The sequence below is a fragment of the Poeciliopsis prolifica genome, unplaced genomic scaffold (genome assembly GCF_027474105.1).
Source record: "Poeciliopsis prolifica strain line A6 unplaced genomic scaffold, Auburn_PproV2 SCAFFOLD052, whole genome shotgun sequence".
In the NCBI taxonomy this organism is placed as follows: Eukaryota; Metazoa; Chordata; class Actinopteri; order Cyprinodontiformes; family Poeciliidae; genus Poeciliopsis; species Poeciliopsis prolifica.
In genome coordinates this window covers 2,237,761-2,262,858 of record NW_026562427.1, presented here as the reverse complement: position 1 = coordinate 2,262,858, position 25,098 = coordinate 2,237,761, and the positions used below count along the sequence as shown (strand labels likewise).

Sequence of the window (25,098 nt, the reverse complement as noted above, 5' to 3'; positions counted from 1 at the left end):
AGATCCTGGTGGTGTGGATCAGTGAGTCGATGTCTCGCTCACACTTGGCGTACAGCTTGATGTCATCCATGTAGAGGAGGTGACTGATGTTGGCCCCATTTTTGAGTCGGTATCCGTAGCCAGTCTTGTTGATAACTTGGCTGAGGGGGTTCAGGCCTATGCAGAACAGTAGCGGGGACAGAGCATCTCCTTGGTATATGCCACATTTGATGGACACTTGTGCAAGTGGTTTGCAGTTGGCTTCAAGGGTGGTTTTCCACAGCCTCATCGAGTTTGCAATGAAGGCTCTCAGAGTCCTGTTGATGTTATACATCTCTAAGCATTCAATGATCCAAGTATGCGGCATTGAGTCATAGGCTTTCTTGTAATCAATCCAAGCCATGCACAGGTTGGTGTGTCGGGTTTTGCAGTCTCGGGCAACTGTGCGGTCTACGAGGAGTTGGTGTTTGGCTCCTCTGGTATTTACACCGATACCCTTCTGTGCCGTGCTCATGTGTTTATCCATGTGTTTGCTTATCTTGGCCGCTATGATGCCTGACATGAGCTTCCAGGTTGTGGAGAGGCAGGTTATTGGTCGGTAGTTGGGTGGGACTGGACCCTTTGATGGATCCTTCTGGATTAGGATTGTCCGCCCTTCAGTTAACCATTCAGGGTGAGTCCCACTTTGTAGCAGCTGGTTCATTTGGGCTGCCAGTCGCTCATGGAGAGCAGTGAGTTTCTTTAGCCAGTAGGCATGGATCATGTCAGGCCCTGGTGCTGTCCAGTTTTTCATGCCTGAGAGTCTTTCTTGAACATCTGTCACAGTGATGGTTACCGGGCTTGCTCAGGGAGGTTGCTGTGGTCCTCTCGTAGAGAGATCAGCCACTGTGCATTGCTGTTGTGGGACGCCTCCCTTTCCCATATGCCTTTCCAGTATTGTTCCGTCTCCAGCCTTGGTGGGTCTGCTCTGTTATTGTTATTGAGAGTACACCTTAGCTGGTTGAGTGGAGAAGAGCCGGTTAATCCTTCTGGATTCATTCTCCCTTGTGTATCTCTTTAGGCGGCTGGACAAGGCTTGGAGCCTCTGTTTGGCAGTCTCGAGTGCTTCAGGTATGGGCATCTGCCTGTACTTTCTGGGTACTGGTCTTTTCATTGCACCCTTGTGGAGCTCTGACAGTTGGCTCACTTCCCTCCTTGTTACCTTGATTTTAGCCTCTAACCGTCTTTTCCATGGTGGGTATTGGGTCTCGTGGTTGCTCTTATAGCCAAGTATCTCAAGGATCACTGATGCTGAGTTGTAGATCAGCTCATTGGTTTCTGTTATGGTGTTGGTAGGGATCGTTCTCAATGCTGCATTCACATTCTCAATGAGACTTTCTGATGGTACTTCACTCAGCCGTTGTAATTGGCGCCGGGGAGGCCTGGTTGTCATTCGGGTCATGATTCTCTCTCTCAGGTCAGCAGCTGTCTCGTTCAGCTCTGTTTCGCTCATTGGGGCCGTGTATCCCCTCACTGGGTGGGGACTTGTAGTTAAGTCCCCACAGTCCTGACATCCGGGTTCCTCCCTTTTGCCGTAGCATTTGTGTTGTATCTCGTCAATCTCAAGTTGTGATAGCAGTTGCCGTTTGCGGATGTTGGAACACTGAGCTACTAGTTGTTTAGCGCTTAGTGTTGACTGGGGATGTCGAAGTAACCATTCCTTCCCCAGTCTTTGCATGTAACCTCTCTCACTAGGGTTACTTGAGTAGTAGCATTCCAACAGATCCACATTTTCATCTCTCGCCCATTTCCGTCTTGTTCCAGTAGCCCATTTGTCATCAAGGTGCTCTGGTTCCCCAACACCTGACGCAGACCTTGTTTGGCCGGGCGACGTCTGAGCCGGCATGTTATGCAACTTAGTATCTCTCATGGTATGAGGTAGGCAGTAGCTTGAAGGGTCTTGCCTAAGGACCCAGACTGGATTCGAACCCTGCCCTCTCGGGTGATATACTGATGCCTTATGTATTGAGCTATCCAGTCAGCTCATATATATATATATATATATATATATATATATATATTATATATATATATATATATATATATATATATATATATATATATATATATAAACAAGTGACAATTTTTTGCTTTAATAAAATTTAGACAGTTTCCTAACATATACGATATTTTTTTCCAATCTGCTTGAAATCTTAGACTATTCCCAGCAAGAAAAAATGAGAACTTTCTTCAAAAAAAAAAAAAAAAAAAAAAAAAAAAAAAAAAAAAAAAAGAAAACAAAGTAAAAAACATTTCATTATCAAAGTTTAATAAATGAATTAATGTGGTTCCAGTCTTATTCTTGTGCAAAACGTTGATGGATGTTTACAGCCCGACTTAATATGAAATTAAAATGAAAAGAAAGCACGGCTGTTAAAAGAGAAACACTTTGTGCCTCGCAGTTCCTGTTACAAAAGAATCACATTTGTCTACAACAACAAAAAAACAAAAAACAAAATGGCAGCTTGAACTTAGTGGGGGCCACACCAAGTTGTTGCCAGGGCTAGGGAAGACCCTCGGACCAGACTTTGGACGCCCCTGGCTCTCTGAGACTTTATAATCAATTTTATTAATGTTTTATAAGTCTTTTTTGGTTGTTTTTTTATTTTATTTCAGACATTTGAAGTGTTCTTTATAAAATTAGAGTTTATTGGCCTTGCATCATTATGCTGTTATGACTATATTTCTTGAAAATGGTCTCCTGGCAACAATATTATCGTTTATCGCAATAAATACTGGAACAATTTACTGGACAGTAAAATTTGCTCTCGTATGCAAGACTACGTTTGTGAGTGTAACTGTGTTAGGCTGCATCAAAGTAATCCCTTTAAAATATTTATTATTCCAAACAGAATCAAGAGCCGCGCATCACTTTCCCTTCATGTCACAGTTCTCCACTGCGTCGTGTCGGCCTGTTACAGAAAATCCCAATACAAAAAAGTCGGTAGTTGTAATCTAAGTTTCGTTTTTATGCGTTTTAAATTCTCAAGACGAAAGGAAATTTAGTCCACTTACTTTACTTTCTTGTCAGTTTTCTCTTAGCAGTCCACGTTACATTTCGTCTCTTTTTTGCAAGACCGTCCGGGTTTATGAACAGAAGCCTGATCAAATCCCATATTCAGCTTTTGGTTAAAAGTAAAAAAAAATAAATAAATAAATAAATAAATAGAAGAAACAGATACACTTTGAATTTATAGTTCACTTTCCCTAAACACTGTTTTTGCCCTTTGTGGTCATATCTGCAGCAGGAGCATTAGTACCCTACTCATTACTGTAATGGGTGTCACAGTCTGGCTCCTCTCTCTGCTCTGGCTCTCGCTGCCATCCAGCGCCTCCTCCCTTTTCTTGGCTTTTAAAAATCCTCCCTGACCTCCTCTTCTGATGACTTCATTAGTGCGCTGCTATCAAGTTTAACATTTAAACCAGGGTTGGGAAGGTGAAACAGACACGTAACGTGGCATTTGCACTGTCTAATGGCACTGTACCGGCGGGCGAAAGAGACTGGAGTAGCTGTATAAATTAGTGGACGGGTGGACGAGGTTTGAAGGGGGGGACGGAGGGGATCGAAAGAGGAAAAAGTCAGACGAAGCACAAAAATGGTCACATGATTGAAAGATCATTTTACTAGAGAGCTCACGTCAATTCAATGCTCGGCGACAGCAGCAGTATCATATCTGTCTCTACGGGAGAAACTGTTAGAGACACGAAAAGAGATGGTAGCGGAGAATCACCTCCAGGTCGATATGTCTGTGTCAACATCATTTATGTGAGCCATTTTATTGTTCAGTATTGTCATGAAATGAGAAGATAGTCATAAATCTAATGTGCAAAAATTTTGAAATTGTCTATAATTACCTGAAAACTTCCATCCGCTTTCAGACCCGTTGACACTTACAAAATGTGACAGAATACAACCCCAGATGAAGCCAGAAGAATTAGCCGATTCTGGACAATTTCTTTAAAGCACAGGCGCCGATTGATCCAAAATATTGTTCATATTGAACAATATTTGTTCGGTAAGAGCATTGGTTCGATGACACTGTGGTAAAATCAATAATTTAGTTTCAGATTCATGCTTGAAATTCAATTTTTGCATGTATTTTTTAAACTCTCATGTAAAAAAAGATGTTTTGATATTGATGTCAAATGTGTACAATTTGCTACGTTTTTATGTTGTTTCTGTTTAATAAACAGAAACGCCTGTAAACTTAATAAAAACTCTGCCTCCCAGGCTTTAAACCAAATAATTCATAGAAAAATCACAAAGCACCAAAAGTTCAGAAATCTCATGACATATAAATTATGATTATTTACTACATTTACGTGGTATTGGATTACCTTATGTTTATAAACTAAATCTTATTTACAAATTTAATCTATTTCCAAATGTAATCTTCTTTTTTTTCTTAAAAAAAAATACCAACGACAGAAAATATTTTTAAAAAACGGCTTTTATTTTAAAAATGTCTTCTGTGAATTGACTTGACTTTGGAAAAAAATTATCTGACGAACAAGATGGTCGCTCTTGGCTAATATCACTCCAGACTGGATATCTGGAAATTCCAGACTTTCCAAAAGTATCATCTTCAAAGACAGAAGATTCAAAATCGATTATGAAATCAATTTTGCCCTTACACCTCTACTTTTAAATGTTCATCGTCAAAGTCGGTAAAACATGAAGAACAATTTTGTACCTGAAAAGTACAAAAAAACGAAACTACAGAGTGTGAGGGGGGCAAATGACGAATACCCAGACAAAACCCCTCAACAGTTGAGATGGAATAGTTTGGGTTTAAGTAGGATAATGTTCTAAAATGGCCAAGCGAAAGGTTCAAATCTAAATCACATTAAGAATCATCTGTCGGACTTGAAAACTGATCCTAATACAAGCTTTCCGTCTGATTTTAGTGAGTTTGAGTTTACTTTGTGTTTGTGTGTGACATAAACTTTGCTATGTGCCGTTTAAAACCAGAAAAAGAACCGATAGCCGCTCAGAACTAAACAGAACCAACATACTGGCTCGTCCTGGTGCCGTTTTACCTCCTCCAGCTGCTCCTTGTCTTTAAGAGCCTGGGCGAGGTTCTGTTTCAGCTCGGACACCTCGATGGCTCGCTCCGCCATCTGCACCTGGCAACAGCACACACACAGACAGACAGTGTAAAATCGCTTCAAGGCCACCACACAACGATACCAGCCAGTGGTGTCTAATAAGGGATTCTTTGAATGTTCTGAATGCTGAGTAAAATTCCTGGCAGGAACGCTTTCTGCTAGATAAGATCATCTTGTCAGGCTTCCAGTTTGTGTCAACCGCTGAGCGAGAACATCCGCGTGCCAGCGCGCAGGTGAGTAACAGCCCACAACATTTGCCTCGTGTTTACCCTGGACCGTTGTCAAGTGCGTTGGAGCCTACTGTAAAAACCCACAAGTGCGGCCAAAGAAAGCAGATCTGCACTCCGGGGAAGATGGAAGCGGGTCAGGGGGATCGTCATAAATCCCTCACTTTCTAACAGAACCGACCCTGCGGGATAGTTTACATCGCTTGCTGCTTGCTCTCCTCTTATTTCACCCCATTTCAAAGGTCTCAGATCATCCGCCACCCACCCCCCCGCTGCTGCTCTCATGGCTCTTTTTTTCTGCCTTGTGTCCATCTGTCTGTCCTGATTTCATCACCCTTAAATTCTGTCTGCTTCTTTGGCTCCTCCCTTTAAATTCTCTTTCATCTCCTTTTGTCTTTTCTCGTTCTGCCCTCCTTTCTTGAATTTACGGCGTATCACCCCCACACGCGTGTCTCTTCGTCTCTCTGTGTATTCCTCTCCCCCTGTCTCCATCCTCTGGCTGACTCATGTAAACAGCCGTAAAGCACAGCGTTCTGCGGCGGACTGTCTCTTCTTCTGCTCTCTCTCTCTCTGCTGGGGCTCCGGGGGCCATTAAGAACAACCTGGGGCCCAGGGCGATCGCCTCAGCAAAGGAACTATATCAAAGTGAAGGGAGAGCTGTATTTACCGCCTGGATAAACACACACTCACTCACCAAGAGTAAGTGCCAGTCAGACGAAAGAGAAGAGAGCCCCGTTCGATAATCTGAAAACGTGGCAAGCAAACCAGCGCAAAAGCGAGGACCGGGATTAAAAGTGGAAAAAGGATGAGACATTTATATTTTCAAAATCATTTCGATGCAAAGATTAAGGAAGTCCACCGTGTTCATATTAGTTAGAAACACTAAAATTTCGAGGTTGAAAACCTCAAAATAAATTCATCTTTCACTGCGGCGGTGAAATCTCAAACAAAAGATGTTAAAAAAAATCATTGAATTCAATAAATTATTCAGTTAAGAAGAAGAATAAAAGTTTATGAAATAATCGCTCTAACAACTCTTTTGAAACAAATCCAACTTGGACGCTTTTCTGTATTTACACTTTACTTTTCAAGTTGATTGTATTTTTCAATATCTTAATAATTCTGGGTTAAAAAGATAAGCTGTTTAAATTATAAATTTAATGAGATTTTTTCATGTAATAGATTTTTTTTATGACATGACACTAAAAATACCAGTCATATTGTAGATCTAGTTTTTTGTCATCAATTTACTTCGTTACTTTTTTTCAATACGCTTCAACATCCCGCAGAGAAAAACATATCCATCTTCTTTTCTGCAAAGGTTTTATGTCTTTTTTTATTGTAAAATATAAAAACAAAAATGGGGATTTTCAAAAATTTCCTAAAGTAGCCTTCATTAAAATGTGTAAGTTGCCGTTTCTTTTAAAAGGTCTTGCAACATTTTCAGCTCCAAACAATTCTTAATTAGCTGGACTCCAGGCAACTATGGCTACTATGATGGAAAAGTTTTCAGACTCCTGGTCTGGCTATTTTGTGATTTTCTTGTTTTTCTGGGGAGCAATTATGATGTAACAAAAAGTCAACGACTCGACTCAATCGGTTTACCTCATAAACTCTGGGCTGTTTGATTACATTGGAACAGTTTGGAGTGATCTGAACTAGATTTACCACATATGTACCAGTTTGTTTGGATTTGCTGCTATATTAATGACCTGAACTATTTGAGACAAACGGAAAGAAAATAAGAGCGATGCTCTGTGCTCCGGTCTCACTCTGAATCGTCCCTCCTCATCGGCCAGCCGCTGTTTCAGCGTATCGTTGATCACGCACTGCTCCCGCCACTTCTCCTCCATCACGGCAAGCTCCGCCTCCACCGAGCGCGTCTGCTCCTTCTCCGCCGCGCTCCTCCCCTCCGCCTCCAGGGGCTCCCGGCCCTCCGCGCTGGCCCTCGTGTCCGCCTCGCTCTGCTCCTCGGCCCGCAACCTGTCGTCGCTCACCTCCACCCAGCTCGCCATCTTCAGGCTCTCCTCGGGCAGGTTCTCCTTCTTCTCCTCCTCCTCCTCTTCTTCACCATTTTCTGTGTCATCGGTTCCAGCCTCCATCGGCGACGACTCCACCTGTTTTTCCTCCACTTCTGTGCCACTGTGGGCCTCGGCAAATGTGGATTGTTCGTTTTTTACTTCAGGGGTGATTGTCATGTCTGCTGCTTCTTGTAGAATCGCACAAGTAGGATTTCCTGCATTAAAAAGAACTGGTTCAATATATAATATAAGGAAAGACACTGCTGAGTAAGTTAGGTAGACTGAGGTGTTTGCCATCAATCCACAAAAGAATCATAAATCTCAACACCTTCTGTTGTTAGACAGCCATAACTATAAGATAAAAAGAGAAAAGCATTTGTTGCGAAAATAAGTCACTCTGAGTTCTAGAGGAAACTGCGCAAATTTTTATTTGAACGTAAACGGGATCTGAATACAAGTGTGTGTGTTTTTATCTGTAAAACATTCCAAAATCCATGTAAAAAATGTTATCCACCTCATAATTATGCATTACTTCGGGTTGCTCTTTCATCTGGATTTCCAATAAAACACGCTGAGCTCTCTGGTTGTAATGTGACACAATGTGAAAAATTTTAAGGGGTTTGAATGCTTTTACAAGGCCCTGTAAGCCTCTGTGTACGTGTGTGTGTTTTGGTGTGTGTAGCAGTCGTACCCTCAGTCGGAGACTCCGGACTGGAAACCAGCGGCTCCTGAGTCGTTTCTGTGGACACGTTTTTCTTTGACTCCTGCAATGAAACAAAATGAATTGTTGATTTAAGATTTAAGGGGAGGCGGTAAGTGAAGCAGGCTGGCTGTTCTCTCTCTGTGTGTTTTTTTTAATGGCTTTTAAACACACCATAATAACACCTTGTGACTCCGCAGTACTGAGCTTTGCCACCTGCCTGCGGAGGCGCTGACACTCCCGGTACTTCTCCTTGTAGTGCTCGGCAGCCATGTGGAGGCGCAGCTTCAGCTCCTCCACCTCCCGCTGAAGCTCCGCCTCCGCCTCCGACACCACCGCTACGCCGTCGCCACTCGTTCCGACGCCCTGGGATGCAAAAGACGAGATCGGTGACGTGCGCTTCACATTTGATCCGGATCGAGTGTGAAAGTAACAATCCCGAGCCGGGGGTACCGACCACCTCCTTGCGAGCGGCGCTCCTCATCCGGTCCAGCTGGCTCTCCATGCGCTGGCACTCGGCCTGAGCGTCGGCCAGACTGGCCCGGAGCTTGTCGGCCTCGATGCGGGCGCGGTACAGCTCGGTCATGGTGTGGTCACGGGCGCCGGCCGAGTCCCGCAGCTCGGAGGCGAGCAGGGCGGCCTGCTGTCGGGTCGCCTGCAGCTGCTCCTCGGCCTGACGGAGCTGCTCGCGTAGGCGGCCGAGCTCTGCCTAAACATGTAAAAGAAATATTAGCGTTAATCAGATTAATTACACTCTAATCACAATTAATCACTATGCCTAACTACGTGCACTTGAAATATAAATATGTACAAATATGTTGTGGTTCTTACAAGAATGGGGTTGTGGGCACGCCCCTCCTCCTGCCACATTCCAACGAATTGAAATGCAAGCAATTATCTTTTTTTGTTGTTGTTGCAGAAAGGAGGTAATATAGTCTCCCAATACTCAACAACAACTAAGGGAAACTTACTCCACTCCACACGCACAAGAAGTTACAAACTTGTTCGAGGAACCACTGACCGATGAGATATATTTTTATTCTCTCGTTCTTGGGCTTCCCACCCTTTGTGATGGCACCCTGGGCAACCGTCCATATGGCCCTTATGAAAAACAGTAACTGTATGAATGCTATCTAAAGACAGTTAGTTTTCTAGGTTTGATACTGCTTTGGGCAGTAATTTTAGAAATGTCCCTCTCCGTTGATTTTCTATGGAGCTCGTGTGATGAGGTGACGATCGTTGTCCTCATCCAGCTGAGCGACCGGTGTACTTTGTGCATGAGAAATTTCAAGCTTATACGTGCAGCTTTATGCAAAACAAGAAAGCTGAAAAACGTGCAACATCTGTCGCTGTCTGCTGTCGTATAAAACGTTCATCTTTCGCTGTCGTTTGTTGCCCCCTGTGTGTCAAGTAACCCTCGGTGGGACAGAGGCTTTTAGGTCAAAATAATAGTTTGAGTAATCTGCGTTTAACCGCATGTGTTAATGTTGACAACCCTGCAGTGCGAGACCTTGTCATGTCTGTGCTCCAGCAGCTCCCTCTCCAGACTGTCTCGCTGGGCGACGCAGGCCCTCAGCCTCTCCAGCTCCTCTTGGAATTGCGCGATGGTCACCTCCCTGTTCAGCTCCACCGCCTTCAGCATCTGCAGCTCGGCGCTCAGCTTGGTGTTCTCCAGCTCCGTGCTGCGCAGGTGAGCCTAACGCGGGTCCCGAAGCAGAAGAGAGAAGTTCAGACCGGAGACAGAAACAAACGCCTCCATGGCTTCATGATGTGAAATGTTTGGTGTGTTTCTTTTTTTCACCTTATAAAGATCTCTCTCGTCCTTCACATTCTTCACCTGGCTCTCTAGGGTGTCTCGCTCTGCTGTCAGCTTCTTCAAACGGTCTCGCAGGCTGCATTAGAAAAAAAAGTCTCCGTCGTCTTAATATCATTGTACAGACCATACTAAGGCTGGACGATAAGTAGAATCAATGTCATGATATATTAAGCAGTTCACCTGGATAACATCGAATGGACAATAACACCGACACCCCCAAAACCTTCTACTCCCCCTCCAGAACTAAGGAATGTGACAGGCCAGCATAAATACTTTACAGTAATTGCGGTTTTTCGCAATTATTTTTATTGGCATTTAATGGTTTTAAAACTACGGCGTCTGCAAATAAATGAAGAAAACATGTACTTTTAGTTAAGAGTTATTGAACAACTAAGCACAACTGAACAAGTTCAGAAGTATAAAATAATTTCACTTCTTAAGGTCCTAATTGAACCCAATATATTACCAAACGATTGATGATGCAATTTTTTTTTTAGGGGAAATGAGACCTCTTGTGTCATTATTTCATTAACTTAACCCTCCCGCGGTCTACAGAGACGGGAGTCTCCACAGGTTTTTTTACTCTGTGCGCAGTTTACTAGTTTGTTTTTTTTATGTGTGTGGTTTCGGACAACCCTCCCACCTTCCAGCCGACCACAATATTTTCCGCACTTCTTCTGATCGTGGCGCAGCTCGCGCTCATACTGCGGAAGGGTTAAGGCGTTCTCCCCTCGCGTTTTCTTTTCAAGAAATGCCAACATGAGTCGATAATTTTCAATTTATCGTCCAGGCCTAGCATGCAAGCCACGCTTGCAACATAACATAGTTGAGCTGTTGTAGTTATTCCACGGACTGCACTGCAATCATTTTGACATATTTGGTTCTTTCACAATTCATATCTGTACAGTGTCTTCGTCTCTAAGGTAGATGGTTCCATCAAAGGATTCTCGCCTCACCAGTCCAGCTCAGTCTCCTTCTGAAGGCCCCTCTGGGTGACTCCCAGCAGGTCCTCCTCCAGCTGCCGGACTCGGTCTTTGGCCTCTGTCAGCCTCCTCCGTACTTCTTCCCTCTCGTCGGAGAGTCCCTGCGAAGACCGCAGCAGCTCCTGGGGGGCACAGAGGCGGCCAATCAGAGCCGCTGACACAGCAGCTGTGGTGAAATTTTCCATGCTAATTAAATATTAACCTTATTAATATCTAGTAAATTACAGGTTTTCAACATTCTGATATACCCAGGCTTAACCCAAAACCTAATTTTCCTGAATCAAAACTCCAGATTTTTCCAGAGGTTCACACATTGATTTAGGTAGCTTTAAATTTGGCTACGTGTTAAAGGGCTATTTCACAATTTTTCTTGCCTTCAGATGGGCCCTATTTTAAAATCTATAATGGTGTGTATGGACTGGACAATTCAAAAGAAAATATAGACTTTGCAAAGCACAGTTTAACTTCAGTGATTTGACAGTGTTTTGTTTGCCAACTTAGTCAGAATGAATTTAACAAGCAAACATTCTGGTAAAAATTCTAATTATAGATGGTAGAGAGGTCCAACGAGCTGTTTCTATTTGGTTGAATAAGTGCAAATTTCTCTGTGGGGTCTCCGTCAGAAATTGAAAAACCAAAAGCAATGAGTGAAACTTAAACCCAAATCAAATCTCATTTACTTTATTTTACTGATTTTAAGAACGCATGTGATTTGAAGAAAAATAAAAAGTCATTTACTTTGACACAAACAGCGAAACATTACTTTGTAACAGTAACAATACCTACAGGTACTGTTACAAGAAAATTTGACTTTTTAAAATATTAGATTTTTTATATATATGTATACGTACTTATACCGTGGAGAAAGCTTCCCAATCAGAGAGGTCCATTTTGATAATTATGTTGTTTTTTTTTCTTTTAAATATCTAGAACAATATTGGCAAACTGCTGGCACGACCTTTTCTGTTTTATTTACAGTTTTTCCTTCACATTCTTTATTTTTCAGCATTTATGAAGTACAGTGGCAAAACTTGAAACTGCTGCTGCACAATTACTCAACAGGTTGTTGCCAGGTAACCGAACAGCGAGTTAGTTAATTGATACTTGGCTCACAGTGTTGTTCTGGATTGGAGTTCAGTACTGAATATTCTGTCAGACATATTATCTATTGATATTGCTCACATGTATATCACGACATATATTGCCTTAGTTGTACATAATTCAAAAATAAAAGGAAAATGATTCAAGTTTTCAACATTTTTTCACAAATAAAATCTGGAAAGTGTGGTGTGTATGTAGTCCCCCTTCTTCTAAAAAAAATAATGCGCTACTTTGCATTGGTCTGTCACATAAAGACCCAATGAAAACATCTAAAACTCTGAAAGGAATATGAATATAAGACACTGTAAGGAACACACTGATGCAAAAAAAAAAGGCTTTAGCAAACAAAAAAAAACATGAAGTATGTTTTTCCCATATGGTGTGTGCCGGCTGAAGAACATCCTGTTTCAACTTGCTGCACATTGCTACTGAATGACTTTAAATCATCGACGGCTAATATTAGAAGTGACAGGACAGCATAACTTCTGCACACGCCTTTCTTTCAGGAGAAAAAAAAGAACAAAAAAAAACGCACCCACTTTCTCTTCCCCAATATACACATATACAAGCACGAAGCGACAGCGGCACATTAAAAGGACATTTAGACTGTCAAACCCAGACGGCAACAATCAATCCAACACAGATAAGAGTCGAAATGCACCCATCGGTGCACACTAAGGCCCAGTCTCCCTCTGGGCTTGGCTCTACATGGATCGCTGTATGATTTTTTTTACGGCTGGCATTTGGGAAGCACTTTAGCAGTGCATAAAGACCTTATAAAAAGTGTAGTCGTAAAATTAGCAGCCACAAAATATGTACTTATGTTTTCATGTTAAACTCAAAGGGATATTTTCATCGTGAGAGCCACGAGCTGACGCACCCTCCAACAAGTCGTATATCCACAGATGGACACGGCTGTTGAATGAGAAGCGGCACGGTATTAACAATGTGTGTGTGTGTGTGTTTATGTATGTGTGTGTATTACCATTTAAATTTATGGCAATTTTGTCCTTCATAAAATAAGAGCAGCAGGCTAACTCAAAGCAGCCTGATCTCAACTACAGTGGACCTCAGCCCAGGGAGGTCCACCAGGGGGCGATATGAGACCAGATTCAAACTTTCAGAGCTCTTGGCAGATTTCAGTGTTTCACCTCTTTCTGCCAACCCCTCTGCTCTCCTAAAAACTGGAATCGGTGCCAAGCCAGTTCTCATCAACTGAGCAATGCAGCAAATAATAAAAACCCAACATGTGACTCATCCCGAGAAGAGGGAAAAGATTGACAAATGTCCAGGTTACAGATTTCCTATTTTGAAGTGCGATTCAGTCTTTGATGATCAATCCCCTACAAAAGTAGCCCTGGAAGAGAAAGAAAGTGGAGAGGAAAAATAGTAGGAGAGCGGTGGCCGCTGAATCGCGTGACTGAGCTGTGTTTGTCCCTGAGGCTGGGCAGGGCTGTTTTTTCATAAAGGCGGTTTTGTGGACTACCCTCCTGTCATTCTGCACACACAGACTAAAAGGGTTTTTGCAAGCGGGTGGCATAATGAGCGTATTTGTGTGTGTGTGTGTGTGTTTTGTGCGTGTGTGAAGGCAAACCCGAGGGGCCCCGCTGGCGTGCAACCTGAATGCGAGCGCGACGCCTTGGTGCGCGCGTGCGTTTGACGTCATGTTTGTTCACTCTGCGGTCGAGATGGCATCGTCGCTGACGCCAGATGCCCGGGAAAAAACTGTGTCCCAATTCCGTTCTGGACCACTGAGTCAGGTCGTTAAAGGAAGGAGTGGGAGACGAGGGGGGGCGGAGGGGAAGGCACGCAAACACACACACATGCGCACGCACACACGTTCACATAGCAGCAGTTTGAAGTGTGTCTGTCAAACATGGACGCAAATTATTCATAAATGTGCGGGACTTTGAAGTTTTCAGGTCAATGATCGCTGACGAAGACGTGGCTCCTAGCGGGAACTGCTAGCGGCGTCTGGCTGTCCGTATACAAATCCCTGTTAAAAAGTCAAGGTTTGGTGGCTTAATTTTTTTTTTTTTTTTTTTTTAACCATTTTCCAAATTCGGTTTGGCACAACACTTCTGCCCAATTCAACTGAAAATAATAATTATAATAATAAAAACCAAATCTGTTGAATTAAAACATAGGGGTGATCAGCCAGAAAATTGCAATCGGTCCAATCCTATTGAAGAAGTTGCAAATAACCATACAAATGCTTACACTAACACTTTGTACCGATAACTAACTATTTGCAATTGTTCAGTTCATTAACAGAAGAACATATTGCAACAGGGCGTTAAAACAAAAACTGGATGTTTTCCAAAAATAAGGAGGTTGAAGAAAACCCCCCAGCCAGCTCTCAGAAGTTCTGTCGACCTCTTGTTGTGTTCTGCATGTGAGAACGTCACCTCTATCGTGTCTAAAGCACGGAGTTGGAGAACTGAATCATTTTCTTCCACAGAAAACACCCAGGCCTAATTTGTGACTAAAATCTTCCTTTGTAGAACAATGTTATGGTCTGATGAAACCAGACGTACCGTGCCCACAGCTAGACAATGTGGTGACATAATCAAAAATTAACTAAATCTTGACCAGAAAATCCCCGCGGTCACCAGAAGTGGGGTTGTGGCCACGAGACGCCTTAGCAAATCTTGTAAGGTTTGAAGAACGTTAGCAAGACACAGTCAGCAAATACTGTCAAATTGAGAAAGCGCAATACTAAAACTGGATAGAACTTCAAGAAAGTTCTAGTTTAAGTGTGTGGGAACTTGTGTGACCAGGTGGTTAGGGTTTTTCTGTTTTTTTTATTTTTATTTCACCCCCTAATAGCTTTGTCAGTTATTCATTCTACATGATAAATGTCATACTAAACTGGACACCTTCTGAAATGATTTGCTATAATCAAAATTTTTACAACATAAAAACCTGGACTTTTAACAGGGGTGTGTACACTTCTGACATCCACGGCACACACAAACACACTGAAACTGCCCCACTTTCAGGCTCAACTTCATCTCAACGGCTTATAATTTAAATAAGTGGTTGTGCACGCAGATACACACAAATGGTACATTTTAGACCACTCCACCTCGTCTGTCTGACCTGGTTGTGTGTCCGCAGAAGGCAACACGTCTCCCTCTCCTGCTCCCGCTCCTTGACCAGTTGCTTCTGCTCCTCCTGCAGCTGTTGTTTCTCCTCCTGCAGGAGGCGCATGGCCTTCAGCAGCTCCCTGCGCTCCTGCTGTGCCTCCTCCACACGCTGTCAGACACAAGGAGACAAAACAACCATAATGTGGCGCCAGTATCTGGAGATCTGGAGTTTTAATGTATCTTCTCTTGTTTTCTTTAATAGGTTCTGTGAGTGTCATGGCAAAGAAACTCTCTAAAACATTCATTAATTTATTGGGTGTAGATGTTTGGTACAACAGCAGAAAGAAACAAATGCCAAATCTGAGATTTACTCATTTCAAATTGAAAATAAACCTTGACATATTTAGTCTAAATCTGAAAGGCATCTTTTCTGGTGTTAATATAAAACAATAAAAGTGTTTGTTTCAATTCATTTTCCATACTGAATGAAACATCTCCCAGTGTGGAAATTCCAAATACAGCAGCAGTCAAAATTTCTGCCTTATATCAAAGAGAAAGAATAAATACACAAATTGCTTGACATAAAACACTATTGCATCATTATAGGGCCTGCCAGAATCCACCACTTGCTGGGTAAACACAAGCTGGAGGGTCTTCAACATCTGGCACATCAGTATTACAACGTCCTTGCATCCATTTGGTAAGGAGTGCTTCAGACAGAAGATTAATCGACTTATTTTCTATTGTGGACTCTACAGCGATAGAAACACACACATTCCAAGTCTCTAGTACCCAGGACAATTGAGGCAGTACACATACATGCAATCACACATATACTTATAGGCCAAAAAAAAAAAAAAAAAAATCAAACATGTAACCATCCCTGTGGCTTAGTGCTGGCACAGTGTCCACACAACACACAGAATGTACTGAGTCTTTCAAAAATTTGGCCTACAATTTCATTTAAACAAAGCCAGCAAGTTTTTTTTTTTGCTCACTTGTGATCTCTGTATTTTGTGCAGAAGCAATAAAACAGTCCCAAAGCATATCCCTTGCTTTAGTTACATGTAAAACACCCCACATGCTCTTTATATCTTCTTTTTATGTGCTGTAGAGATTCTTGCTCAAGCAAGAAAAAGAAAACCCTTTTATTTCCACAAATTAAAACTGTGTTTGAAACAGTGTTTGTTCTTTACATTATGGGTGTGGGATCATCCAGTTCATGTTTGACGAGTTTTAAAACTAGCAACAAAAAAAATTAAAAAGTTAATAAAATGCGAAAAAAGAAAATAAACTATCCCTTCAATTTAATTTTGTACAGATAGCAATCCTTGAATCAGATGCCATCATAAACATTATTTACAGTGTATGGTTATGTTTTCTGATACTGTTTACACACCACAGAGGGTGTCCTATCCTCATTGACTGGATCTACAGAGACAAAACTAGTCATTCATTCAGGCACAACCGAACACATTTCTTTATAATATTTTGCCTCCCCTGTAAGAAATTGTGCCCTGGATGGTTAGGCATATTGCTCATATGTTAAATACGGAAACACAAAAAGCTGCTGCAATCACATTTTATTTTGTAACAAAAGAAATAGCCTCAAAATGGGCCATTTGAAACAGAGTGGTGCAAAAATCTCATGCCATTCTGCCACACGAAGAGAACCTGATTGTATGAATGCAGCAGAAGAGTTAGGCTGATTTAGTTCCGAGGGCCGAGGAGCTGAAATGGGACAAAGATATACTGCCATGTGTCTGCTGCTGCCTAAAAAGAGCTGCTGATGATGTCAGAGCTGACTGCTTGGAGGTCAAGAGCAGAAAGACAAAATATAAGCAACGGTCGTGTGTGGTCTACCTCTAGCAGGCCGGTCTTGGTGGTAACGACCAGTATGTCTGAGTTGCTGTCTTCCTCTGTGACAGTCAGCAGCTCCTCGGTGGGCGTGGCGGGCCTGAACTGGAAGGGCGTGCTGGCACCTCTGATATCCCCCGCGTGAGTGACATAACAGAACTGGTAAAACTCCCCGTCCGATTTAGGGACATAATAGCCTGCGAGGGAGAGAGAAATAGGAGGTGCAGTATTAAAATTATGTTTTATTTCCAACCTGTTTTGATATTAATACAAACAAGTGTTTCTGTCTATATTTACAACAAGTCCTTCGCATGCTGACACATCAAACTGCCTGTATTTACTTTGAGAATCAAATGGTGCTTTATACTCTCTACGCTCAGAAACAGAGCGGCGTTGAGTAGTCGATCCAGTAGCTGGCTGCTTTTACTGACTCCTAACGCACCGCAGTGTGAACTCATATTTTCACTGGGTAATATCTGACCATTCCAAGTCCAGTAAAAACCAGTCCGCAGACCCTCAGCATGAGTGTGTGTGTGTGTGTGTGGTAGGAGAGGTACGTGGGTCCCAGGCCGTCGTTTGCGGTCGTTCTCCCTTATTAAATAAGAGTGCTGGTTTTTATATGCACCGTAAAATGGAGGAGTTACTTTGGAATACCCAGGCTCTGTATAGTGGTTTCCGTAATAATGTGTGTGTGGATCTCTTCAGTCCGTACCTTGAAACACAACAGTCCTGTGCACAGTACTTCCCGGCTCGTAGTTCTCAGGCATGGGTGACCAAAGGAAGGTGTAATAATCTCTGGCTGTGCTCCAACCAACCTGGGGAAACAGCATGCATGAAAAAAGATTTAAAATTAGAAATTTCATACAATACAAATATTGTTTTTTGTTATTTTTTTTTCATACAGTTTTTTACTTTTAAAAAAACTGTCTGGAGTACTCAGCTCTACAAGTTCTTTTCTTCTACCAATAACAACTTTAAAAGGTTGGCTTCATGCATTCAGGTCCCTTTATTTAAAATAACCGTAAAGAAATCCAGGAAAATGCCAAGGAATTGATCAGCCCCGATTTCCTTAACTTCAGCAGATTACCGATCTGCCGATATTTACATGAGAATCTGATCCATCTATTTCCGCAAAGGGCTGAAAATCAACCACTGCCCACTTTGGCTCTACTGTGAGAGTCTGCATGTGCACAATAAACAAAAGTCACCCCTCTGTTTCTAACTTAGCAACTTTTCAAACAAATAAATCTGTATCAGCATGTCAGGCTCACTAAGGTTGAGGGATCAGTCAGGAAGCACCCCTATTTAAATCATAGCATATGTATGTGTTAGAATGGCCTAGTCAAAGTCCAGATCTAAATCTGATAAAGAATTTGTGGCAAGAAATAAAAATAACATTCAGTGATGCTATCTGATCAAGACTGAGTTAACGCTTGCAGGTAGGGAGGGACCTTTCCTACTAATATACAATTATTTTGTGTTGCACATTAAGAATAATTGTATGTGTAATTCTAGCCAAAGGTGGTTCAGCAAAGCATTGATTCAGTAATGCTGAATACATGTATGTGCATGCCAACACTTTTGAAGATTGCTTGTTGATTTTTAATTTTCAAGCATTTTCAGAACCACAGTAGAGATATGCATGAGATTCTTTTGGTCAATCACATAAAATCCTAATCAATTTTACAACCACAATTAGCTCGTGGTTGTAAATTGTCAAAGTTATAGGAGAGAAAGGACGGATGAATGGCTGGATGGACAGACACCTGGACTGAAAGATGGATGGAGCGATTGTGCCTCCATGGGAAGAGTAGTGTTCTTGCAAGAAGAAGTGATAGCCTCCGTTGCTTTGTCTGGTCAGTTTGACTTTATAAGTTCAGTCAGTGATGAATAAAAAGAAAAACAGGAAAAAGGAGCTGTTGTTTTTTTCCCAGAAATAATTTCTTGTTTTCTTAAGTCAGTCATGTACCACCAAACGTTCACATTACACATGTGGCACAACTCATTCACGTGGTCCTACAACAATTAAAAAAAAAATAATTGTAGAAAAACACATTAAAATTAATATATGGATTCAATCACATTGTCTAGATTACTATGAAGGAAATAGGGTGGACAAAGTTGTTGCACGGTTCAATTAAAAAAAGAACAATCTAAATATCCTGCTGTTAATATCCTAGCTAGCTAATAAACAATTACTTTAATAATTAATACAATGGAAAACAGTTTTATTGAAATGCTGAGTTACTTACACCAACCCCATAAAAGTATTTAGACTTTCAAACTGTAAATCAACTGAACTACAGGAAGCATTTGTCAAAAGTGTCAGTTTTAAACGCATTGTTTCCTTAAACATAATCACTGCGTCTCCCCACCCCCATCATCACATAACACACATCACATCTCTGCTGCAAAGCGCCAGTAGCAGTCAGCGTGAAGTTCTGCGCCAAGAACATTCTTTTCCACCTCCACCGGTGTCTCAGCCATGAGCTCGGCGCTTCGGTGGCCTCGCGCCAGCCTTTGCTTGTGCGGTCATGTGTGTTTGCACAAGACAGAGGAGAGAAAAAAAAAAAAGGCATCAATAATTTTGCTAATTGCAGAGGTGAGGTTGACTGACGTTTGCTTAGACGTGGAGCAGCATTCCAGGAGAGGAGTGATGTTATAAAATAATCACAGGCAAGGCAGCTATCAATCACTCAAGCCCAAGTGAGAGGGGACAGCGTGATGACACGTTAATTATACGCTCGCGCAACGGGTTTCTCCCTGCCGACCCGGCGAAACATGCTGCAACTGAAACCTTCTGGGGTTTCCTTTTTGTTTGTTGGAGTGGTGTGAGAGTGAGTTAAAAACTTGGAAATGTGAGCGGGAGTTCAAAAATTCCCCCCCCCAAAAAAAGAAAAACACACACAGAAAACAAACGCTGCGTTATAGAAGCGTGTTTAAGATGTACACTGTCTATGTGTACCGTGTACACACACGGTAAACATGTGAATACTGCCGGAGGGCAACATCGTCCAGGAACAGGTTTGTTGCATCAGAATCCTGTATCGATGTGCTGCATGGGCATTCTTAGCCACTAGGAGGCGTCTGTGCTCAACTTAAAGCAGCTGCTCCTGCCTGCTCTGAGTCATGCTCACAGCAGATCTCAGCTCTGCTGCTTAGTCTGGCTCTCTCACAGGTAGCGCATAAAGATGGGAAGGGAAAGAGGAAGAAAATATTGTGTCCCTGAGTCAGACCTGTGAAAAGTTTTTGCCTCTGGGAAGACATAAACCTCCATGCTAAAGACTAGTATTAACAGCTTTGGAGTGTGAAAGTCAACTGTAATCAGTTTTGTTTTAAAAAATTCCCCAGCGTCATAACTCGAACTGAAACTTGTTGGCATAGTTTAAAATGTGCATCGTTTGTGAAAGATCATCATTTTTTTTTGTTGGAATGGAGCTTTATCACAGCGCCTTCTTTTTGTCCTACTTGAACTTTTTCACCTTTTTGTGAGACCAACACAAAGTGGTGCTTACCTGCAAAGGGAAAGCAAAATGATAGACGGTTTTTACATTTTTTACATACAAATCTAAAAAAGCACGGTGTGTATTTGTATCCACACAATCCAGTCAGATGTCATGTAATAATTAAAGAGATAATCTTGGTACAAATCCAGCTGTTCCGCAAAGATGTATTAAGAGAACATTAGTGAACACACAGCAACAGAAAGAGCAAACACAGACATACAGTGGGTTATAAATCAATTTCCCAAACATTGGGCATCTCAAAGAGCTTTACTCAAAGAAAAAAGAGCAGGAAACAACTCCAAACTTACTGAGGTATGGATGTTTAACTGAGCTAACAGGCTGAGTAGTTGGCAGAGTCCCACTGATCAGGTCGAAGAATTTGAAAACAAAACAAACATTAGGATGTATTCACACGATAGGCACATGTGATCAGACTTTTTTATGGCTGTCAGAACCAGGCAATTCCGATCTTTTCACCCCTAAAAAGTCTGACTTGTGCCACTCTTGGTACTAATTCAGATACGTATGCGACAGTATTTAAAGCGTCTGCAGTCAGAACGGTCACATCGCATTTTGCCCGACTTTTACATCATTCGACTGCACATCGTAACACACTTCTCTACAAAAGTTGTGGTTAATGCTCAAAAAAGGCTGTTGCTATTAGTTGTGCTTTGTTTTTTTTCCTGGTGTACTTCGTCTTGTCATAATCATGTGACAATACTGTCGGCTCTCATAGCTGAACATCTTTCAAATTTATCCATCGACGGCGGCGGCCATTTGAACTTCCGTAAAGAGTGCGCTTCTGTGTGACGTCTACCTTCTTCTACTTCTGCGCATTGCTCTGGTGTCTTAAACTGTTTGAAAACAAAAATTGGTTTGCGATCGCATTTAATTTGTACAATGAATGACAACGCAACCTCCCCCCCCCAAAAAAAAAATAAAACAAACTGGAAATGACTCAGTCAAAGTACAGACATAAATAAATTAAAGAATCTGTGCTGTGATTAATAAACTGCTCTGTACAGAAGACCTTGAGCTATTTTGCAAAGAATATGCACAACTACTAGTGGTTATGTGTGAAGTCCGTAGAAACATGTGGTTTTACAAAGTATTAACACAAGGAGCTAAACACTATATTTTCTTTTTTCTTCTATGCAACATCTATGCACCACTTTTTGCTATTCTGGCACACTTATTCCAAATAAAGCACAGCAAATATTGTTTTGGTTTAATGGGTATAAAGACAGTGGCAAGACTTTGCAACGATAAAATAAAGTCCTAATGAAAGCAAAAAAGACAGGCATATACGTCAAAGAGGATTAAAAATCTACGGTCTGCTTGTTCCCTGACATGGAGCTCCGACCATCAAATGGGTTTCTTTAGCATGGATTACCATAATTACATTTTCCAATCCTCAAGTTTTTTTTTTCCAAATAAACTCAGCATCTTTATTCCTTTTTAATTGAACTGGTGGATTTGAAGTCAGTTCTTAAAACTACAATAAAACGTTTGTCTTTTGTCTTTACGAGACATTAAGTTTCCCGGCTCCCATTTCCTGTTAATTACGTGTGAGATTTGATGGCCCTGATAAAAGAGTCCAAGCAGAGAAGGGAAATGGGCTGATGGAAAGTCAAAGGAAGGGGAGTCGGGGGCACATGTGAAATGATGGAAAGGGAAGGGGTCTTAATAAGAATCAGAGTGGTTCATAAAGAGGGCCAAATGTGTGCAAACAGCCCACCGTGTGTACTCTTCCTTGTTCTGCCTGCAGAACAACCACACCAAAGCTTGCGGTACGCTTTCAGGCTTGTAGTGACGAATCATTACTGTCGGGGCGGATGCATGTGTTAATGTGTTAAGTGCAAAGCTACGGGCAATTAATGTGACCCTAACACTTGTTTGTACCACCACAGACCTGTGTAAATGGCTGTGATTTCAAAAATATATCAAACATAGAGAGCAAAGAAAATTGGATTAACCAAATACCTTGAAAATGCCCACCCAGTCCTTGGGGTGGGGAGTAATGTAAGGGGTCAGCGTATATCGGCACTCCAAAGGGGCCTGTGGTAGGAAACTCTTGCCCACGTCTTGGAAGATGACATGAGCAAAGTTGGATGTTTCCATGATGCTGACGCTGCAGCCAGGCGATGAGTCCACCACCTGGAATGAAGACATCCTGCCCTGCTGGTCACTTCATTTGCCTGGAAGTGAGAAAAACAGAAAAGAAACAGTAGGAGGAGGTTGCATTCTTTTCCCTTCACACATATATCAGTTTGCAGAAGTCTTCCAATCTTTTGAATTTCCATCACTTTATAGCAATAAACTACAATGTATTTAATTAAGATTTAGTGTGGCAGATCATCAGAAGACATTATGGGGGGTCTGTTCTCAATATGCATGTAGAGTATGACATTTATTTATAGATGGAGGACCACAATTTAGTATTTCCTGACTTTACTCTGTCTGGTACTTTTGCTATTGTTTGTACTGCGGGTAAATGCTGAGGACCCTACATATCTGATAATACGGCTTTTCAAATGAAATGCAAAATCGTGTATGCACAAGTTAATATGCCGAGGCGTAAATTTTGGACGTTCGTTGTTCCAGTGAAAATTGGACACTTTAAATAAGCCTATTGTCTCCCAGTGTACACTGGCCATTTGTGGAGGTGCTGCAGAGAAAGCAGCATTCAGAGACCCACTGTAGCATACAAGGGTGGAATTAGGTTGCTGCTTAAAATGCTAAGATGGAGCAGTGTAAGTTAAAACATTTGTTACTCTTGGTGTACCCACTAGTCATGCTTTATTGCAGAATCTCGCGAGTGTACAGTTGACTAAACAAATAGTGTGATTGTGTCCCTGACAGCTCAGTCATGTTTTATTCAAAGTTCTGGAATCATTGGTGCTTTAGCCTTCATGTAGATTTGAGATATTGTGGATTTGATTTGATGCTTTATTTAATGTTTCACTGTGGGCCCATATGTGTCGCTAATAAAGGGTTCTATATAAAGTATTGACTCGTCCACCATCTTGTAACCATATATTCCACTTCTAAAAGGTAAATTAATAAAAGGGATCTGACTCTTCCACAGTAAAACAATTCCACAGTAAAACAATTACCAGAAGGTAAAGCAATCGTTTCTTAATAGCCAAGGGTCCAGACCCTCTATATGAAGTGAAGCATAAAACAAAGGGTTCTTTTCTACCAGGCTAGTGATAATCAAACATTGAGTATTAACAAGTTTTTACAATACAGGGAAACCCAGAAAACCTGTTTAGCCCGGTGGAAGAAACTACGCCAGTCCACTAGCGGCCCACCGTGTTTTTGGGTTAAAAAATTTTCAAAGTCACAAAAATTCGGAGGTGCACAAGATAGGATCATAATTTGGAAATAATAGCATATGAAGCCAAAGGGGAGCCCTCACACCCAGGTCAATGTGCCAACTATTAAACTGTCTTTACTGTCTCTGATACTTAAAAAAATAATAATAATACACACACACACACATATATATATTTAAAATAAAAACTTAGCTTGTTCGGGTGCTAAGTAAAGCCTGGTGGCTCAACAGGCTTATATTACACTTGGGAGAAACCCTGCCATAGTTTTTTCCAATCAAAGTTGTAATAATCAAATGTATTACCTTGCATGTGTAAACTCTTGAGTAATTGCTCCTCTGTGGCTCTGAGGGAGTTCAGTCAAGTCAAAGACGATTTCATGGTGACACAAAGTTTTGCTCCTTTACCAGCAGGTAAAAGGCTGGAAAATAATAATAAATATGGTGATTTCAAAATGAAAGGCCTTGTTTCCATTTCTCTATCCCCAAATGGGGAACTTGAATGAAGTGTTTGATAACTAGGTCAGTTGAAATATATGTGTGATCGGATTCGATTGACCAGTTTTCTTTTTGTAAAGTGCCATAAACACACAACAGCTTGTACTTCCATGCACATTTTGAGCACCAGGATGGATGAATGATGGACTTGGACAATGAAATGGGGAATAAATCTGGCAATTAAAAAAAAAACATGTCAATTTTCTTCATTCCATACTTTTTCAGTCTTGAAAACTTAAATACTTTTCCAAACTGTGTAGGAAAATTGTAAAGGGAAGCTTAAAGAAACAAACACTTGTGAAAGGATGTCGCTTTTTTGACATGTTTGTGCTGTAATTTCACTCTGGAACCACAAAAAAGGGAAAACATTCTATCAACGCATTACATTTTATAGAGACTCCACCCCAGGAGCAAACATGGTAAATATTACGCAGAAATGCACATTTCAAAGCTGAAACATTACAGACAGAAACGACGTTAGATCCACGACCGAGCAGCTGAAATACACGTCGGCCGAGTGAACTGTAAGCTAAAGCCACCTCAGGCTTATCTCATTAAAGGTGGCTAACATTAGCTCGTGCACGGGCCATGTTGTGTCAAGTCACTACTAGCTAGCTAAGCATCATCTCTAAGGGCGGCGAGCTCGATGACACATGACACACAAACACACACGAACCAGTTCAGCGTGAAAACAAACCTTACCTCTGTTCAATGGTTTGTTTATACGTATGAAGAAACAGAGACTTTCTTCGTCGTATCTGTGTTTATTTCCCCCACTCTCAGCTCTGACGCTGATGCGTCTCTTCCTGAGAGAGAGAGAGATGATGATGATGCTGAGC

General features: G+C 41.7%; 1 protein-coding gene across 1 annotated transcript in view; it reads right to left on the bottom strand.

The window, feature by feature from the left end:
- The window catches only part of tax1bp1a (Tax1 (human T-cell leukemia virus type I) binding protein 1a), a 31,497-nt gene extending 6,402 nt beyond the window's left edge, over window positions 1–25,095 (bottom strand). The window contains exons 1-14 of the mRNA XM_055058931.1: window positions 24,962–25,095; window positions 24,068–24,183; window positions 22,411–22,625; window positions 17,634–17,736; window positions 16,928–17,118; window positions 15,078–15,233; window positions 10,848–10,996; window positions 9,877–9,967; window positions 9,586–9,771; window positions 8,533–8,784; window positions 8,250–8,441; window positions 8,067–8,139; window positions 7,127–7,590; window positions 5,059–5,145 (exon numbers count right to left, since the gene is read on the bottom strand). Coding sequence (XP_054914906.1) covers window positions 5,059–5,145; window positions 7,127–7,590; window positions 8,067–8,139; window positions 8,250–8,441; window positions 8,533–8,784; window positions 9,586–9,771; window positions 9,877–9,967; window positions 10,848–10,996; window positions 15,078–15,233; window positions 16,928–17,118; window positions 17,634–17,736; window positions 22,411–22,599 — 2,133 coding nt within the window. The 5' untranslated portion in view covers window positions 22,600–22,625; window positions 24,068–24,183; window positions 24,962–25,095. The remainder of the gene's footprint in view (window positions 1–5,058; window positions 5,146–7,126; window positions 7,591–8,066; window positions 8,140–8,249; window positions 8,442–8,532; window positions 8,785–9,585; window positions 9,772–9,876; window positions 9,968–10,847; window positions 10,997–15,077; window positions 15,234–16,927; window positions 17,119–17,633; window positions 17,737–22,410; window positions 22,626–24,067; window positions 24,184–24,961) is intronic.
- Between the last annotated feature and the right edge of the window lie 3 nt (window positions 25,096–25,098).